This window comes from Nematolebias whitei, chromosome 18 (genome assembly GCF_014905685.2).
Source record: "Nematolebias whitei isolate Nwh7 chromosome 18, NemWhi1, whole genome shotgun sequence".
In the NCBI taxonomy this organism is placed as follows: domain Eukaryota; kingdom Metazoa; phylum Chordata; class Actinopteri; order Cyprinodontiformes; family Rivulidae; genus Nematolebias; species Nematolebias whitei.
In genome coordinates, this window is record NC_056515.1 from 9,989,154 (window position 1) to 9,994,485 (window position 5,332).

The 5,332-nt window shown below is 45.0% G+C and overlaps 1 protein-coding gene across 1 annotated transcript in view; it reads left to right on the top strand.

Annotated features, from left to right (window-relative positions):
- LOC119424635 (seizure 6-like protein) overlaps positions 1-5,332 on the top strand; it is a 337,403-nt gene that overhangs the window by 248,686 nt on the left and 83,385 nt on the right. The window contains exon 10 of the mRNA XM_037692123.1: positions 4,137-4,333. Within this exon, the coding sequence (XP_037548051.1) occupies positions 4,137-4,333 (197 nt within the window). The remainder of the gene's footprint in view (positions 1-4,136; positions 4,334-5,332) is intronic.

Here is a 5,332-nt window from a genome sequence, read left to right on the forward strand (position 1 = left end):
ATGACGGAGAGGCCTGTGGCTCTGCAGCAGACGACGGAGAGGCCTGTGGCTCTGCAGCAGACGACGGTGAGGCCTGTGGCTCTGCAGCAGATGACAGAGAGGCCTGTTGCTCTGCAGCAGACGACGGAGAGGCCTGTGGCTCTGCAGCAGACGACGCAGAGGCCTGTGGCTCTGCAGCAGACGACGGAGAGGCCTGTGGCTCTGCAGCAGACGACGGAGAGGCCTGTGGCTCTGCAGCAGACGACGGAGAGGCATGTGGCTCTGCAGCAGACGACATGGAGGACCATGGAGGCGAATCCTCAGTGGTATTGGAGAGCGCCGATCCCTCTGGAGACTTGGAGAGCGCCGACCCCTCTGGAGATTTGGAGAGTGCCGACCCCTCTGGAGATTTGGAGAGCGCCGACCCCTCTGGAGATGTGGAGAGTTGAGGAGCGTCTGCCGGGACCCCCTCGGAATAGGAGAGATGAGGAGCGTCTGAGGGACCCCCTCGGAATAGGAGAGATGAGGAGCGTCTGTCGGGACCCCCTCGGAATAGGAGAGATGAGGAGCGTCTGTCGGGACTCCCTCGGAATAGGAGAGATGAGGAGCGTCTGTCGGGACCCCCTCAGAACAGGAGAGATGAGGACCCACTTCAGGGGCTGCGTGCAGCGTGGAGTCCACCTCAGGGATGGCTGAAGCAGGAGTCTTTAGAGTCTGTAACTCAGTTAATAAAACATCATATTCGGGGAGCAAAGGGAAAGAAAGTAAAAAATCATCCATCTGGGACAAAACGAAATCAAAGGAGGACGGGTTTCTTTTAGCAGAACTAAATAGTTCGAGAATGGTCTGATTAATATGAAAAATATCTTCAGGGGAAAATGAATGAAAAAAGGGAATGTCTGTATGAGTGGGTGTGGTGACAGGTGCCGCCCCCACCGGAAACTTGGAAGGTGAGGCGGCGGGACACGCCCCCACGGGGTCACAATGAATACTCTCCGGAGGTATGGCCAGGCTGGGTCGAACAGCCGCAGCGTGGAGTGGCGGTGAGAGGCTGGATTCCGCCCCCACCAGGAACCTGGAAGGTGAGGCGATGGAACCCGCCCCTGTAACGTCAACCAGACCGGACTCACCGAACCGAACAGGAGTGGACCGGAGCTTCCGCGGGACGCTGGATCTCGCCCCCACCGGAAACCTGGGAGGTGAGGCGGCGGACCCCGCTCCCACGAAAACATCGGAACCAGCTCTAAAGTTCTGCTCGGCCGACGAGACCGGGTCGGTCGCAGCAGACTGCCTCCGGAACCGTCTTCTGCCACTGCGGCGGCGGTGGGACGGCGGAAGGACAGAGACGGAGAGGAGTTTGTCCATAATGGCACGAGGAGGAAAAAAGAAAAAAGGTGAGTGCTGCCGAGTGAGAACCCTGCCCGCTGGGTTCTGTTCTGGTCGGGTCGTACTGTTAGGATTTGTGTCAGGAGCGAACCCAGAGTGCAGAACAGGGACTCAACTCGGCAGAAATACAAAAATAGGATTTTAATGAGATATTAAAGTACAAAATAACAAGCTGACGGGGCAGCAAAACTTACATGAATGTAGGAAAGGAGGCACGGGAAACTCAGGAGGCACGAGAGACACGGGGAACTCGAGGAACCAGGAAGACTCAGGGAAAGACTCAGAGACCCAACAAAGAGTACCCAACGAAGATGACCCGACGAAGAACAAGACAGAACAGGCGGCTTATATGCATAGACAAGATGAGACATAATTGCAGACAGCTGGGACGAGACACGGGTGGTAACAATGGAAACTAATGAGGGAGCACGAGGGAAACAGACACAAACCGGGCCACAGAAAAGTACCATTCTTACAGTTTCTTTCTTTTGTGCTGAAACATTTCGCCTTCGGTCCGGAAGGCATCACAAGTCAAGGAAACACATAACAAAACTGATTCTTCCCCCAACAGCTTACTCCAAAATGGAACAAACAGTTCTGCTTGTGATAAGATGGTCACTGCAATGATTGGATTATTGAGCATGGACTTTGTTATTACAACCTGTGCCTCACTTACCCATTCATACAGCTGTAGTGAACTAGGCCTGAGGTCAAATCCTGACCTTAAGGACCTTATGGGACAGAAACTGTCATTTCATTGATTTGAATCCAGAAATACAGGTTGACCCATCCTGAGACTTTCTTTCTTGAATTAATCAAGTGAAAGAAGACTACTTTCGATTATCATTACTATTTTACAAATGTTTCAAACCATTTTAAATGTTGAAGTGAACTACTCATTTTTAAATCAACTGTGAAACAGTAATAACGATTTTTAATCCTCATTCAAAGTGGAAATCAAGTTGGAATATGTTACAGAGTAATGATTCAATTTCTTGATCGTCTGTTTGAAATGAGCAAGTTGTGTAAGTTGGTCAAAGTTCAAGTTTCGGTCAACTGCAAGTTTACTGAAAAAGAAATGTCATGTTTAACTTTTACAGCAAGATACTAGAGAATTGACTCCACGAAATCTGAGTTCTTCATAATATCTTCTGTCTGTTCTTAAACAATCTTAATCTTTTTCCTTGACTTTTTAATAACACCTTACATCACAAAACATACCTCTGTTTTGGTCCATCGACCAATCAGAAACTCCCAAATGAACCGGAAACAGAGCTCTTTAAATGTCGGTACTTCCTAGTTCAACCCAGTTGGAGTCGGGTGGAGAGTTTGCAGCTCCAGTCGTTTGGGAGAACAGAAGTCCAGCATAATCCAGAGCTCTTCCGAGTCTTGTGGGAATTATGACATCTTCCACCTCTGAGTGGAACTTCTGAAGGACTCCACTCATGTGAAGTCCACTCGTGAGGTGAACTGTTGTTGATGAAGTCCCGCCACCACTCCGGACGGTTCTCTGCCATCCTACGGAGACGCTGGACCGGTAGCTTAACTGGAGCTCCGCTTCCACTGATTCATCGTCAGAGAGGTAATGAGTCGAGTTCACTACCGAGCGTACCGAGGAAAGCTGGGTCGAATGGAGGGTGCCGTTCTGTTCAACACTTTTCACTCACACACACACCATCTCCCTCCCTCTAAACTTCAATCTTTAAACTCTTCTATCTGCTAGCAAATTAATCCAGATATTTCCAGAAATGTCTGTTGTGAAGTTTTTCAACCATCGCCGTATGGTTAATGTCTGTTGTACTACTGGAAGTGAGAAAACAATCGCCGTATTGTTTCCTCCTTGTAAAACTTGCTAAATTAGCCATGTTGTTATAAATCATTTTGCCAAATTAATGTAAATGTGTGATGTGTTCAAATCGTTTTAAATAAATGACCCACTGTCGTTGGTGAGTCAAAGATAAACACGTTTCCGTCCACATTTTATTAAATTCAATGCACGTACATTATACAGTCCAGAAAAATGAAAGAATCCGTTTAATTTATGAATATATATCAGCATATGTTCATCTACACAGCACTCTACTACATCTCTACAAAGCTAATCTGAATCTGTAGAGACTAATCAATGACTTTTCACATTCATACACCTATAGGACACTCATCAGAAGTAATGAGGGGTTCAGTGTCTTGCCCAGGGACACTTCAGCATGACTGCTGGTGGGATCGAACCCTCAACTCTCCCATTGGATAACTGCTCTAACTACTCAGCCACAGCTGCCCCAAATTAACTATAATCCCATAGAGCATTAACACAAGTGTAGTACTTTTGTTGAAATGTCATATTTTTTTACACAAATTTCTGTTCACAAAAACTTTCAAACAAAATTTAAATGACTTTCTGGGGTAAGGTGAAGCAAACCTGTCAGGGGCAATGCCAACAATGTTGATAAACTATTTTAAGTTCAAGTATCTTTATTATCCCCGAGGGGCAATTAGTTTCACAGTCAGTAGATGTGTACATATACACACACATGCACATACACACACATACACATATATACATAAGCATACATATATACACAAGACATTAAGACATTAAAGTAACAGTATTGAAATTATATTTAACATTTGCCCTGTGGACAAATACAGCATTTAACCTTTTATGCCATCTGGTTTTCCATCACCGTCAGCTGTCAACGTGACTGTCCTCTGCGTCACCACAAAAAACTACATCACTGCCTCACTCTGTGCCTGTCTTTCACTGTTTTCAGACTAAACATCAGTGACAGCGACATGTTGACCATCACTGATGGTGATGAAATCACGACCCTTATTCTGGGACGCTACGTTGGAGGCAGCAGCCCCTTCAAGTTGTCCTCCACTACACCAGACCTGACTATCGCCTTCCACTCTGACCCTGCTGGGCTCGTCTTTGGGAAGGGTGAAGGCTTCATCATCAACTACATGGGTGAGAGTGACTGCCTAAAGAACACTGTTGTTCACAACTCACAACTGCAAAACTTCCGGAGGTTAAATTTCAACAATATGCTTGTAAATACATTGGTGCAAAACCGTTTGAATTTTGTATATCCTAAATTACAACCACTTCCCCTTTGTACAGTGGGTAAAATATTTTCTGATCCACTGCTGATTTTCCTGGACAATTCACACAAATCACCAAATCTACATATATATATGTGTATCTTATCTCACTCAGCCTTATAACCTGAACCCCTCACTCACTGTTCTTTGAATTGAGAAAGCTCCTCGGATGAGAAGCGAAACGTCTTCTGTTACAAATAAAGTCCAATTGTTCATGTATTGAAAGTTTTTTTAATTCATCATGTCCTGGATGAATGAGAATATTCACCAGCATATGTGGCCTGTCTATTGGCCCCTCAGGGAATTTAATTTATCCTTCACCCTTAGCAGAAAATCAGCTGACAAAGGAAAAATACAGATGCTTAATGTGTAGGGACACTAACAAAATACTGTATAATGACAAACAGCTGGGGTGATTAGAATTTGAGACAGGTGAGACAGTAGCTGACAACAAGGATGGAAAACACTGGATAATCCAGGAAACACAACAAACTAAAGGGAAAAAAATACAGATTACCACACTCCTAAGCATTTGTAAGGCTGGTTTTGCACCACAGAAACATGGGCATCATATTACACTCCAGTCCCATGCTGTAGGTTGATAATCTTAGGATGCTAATGACAATAGATGTTCTTGGTTGCTGAGTTACATTCAAAAGCAGTAATGTTTTTATTTTCCTAAATTCTTCATTAGTGTTGTGGCAAGGACAGAAACTCACTGGAATCAATTTAGTTTTAATTGTTTCTACAGCAATTGCAAACAAAAGCAACAGCACAAATACCCATTTCCTGGAAATGAAAACTGTCAGTTTTGATAATTAACTGAAAAACAGAGTAGACAAAAAACACACACTATATATATACA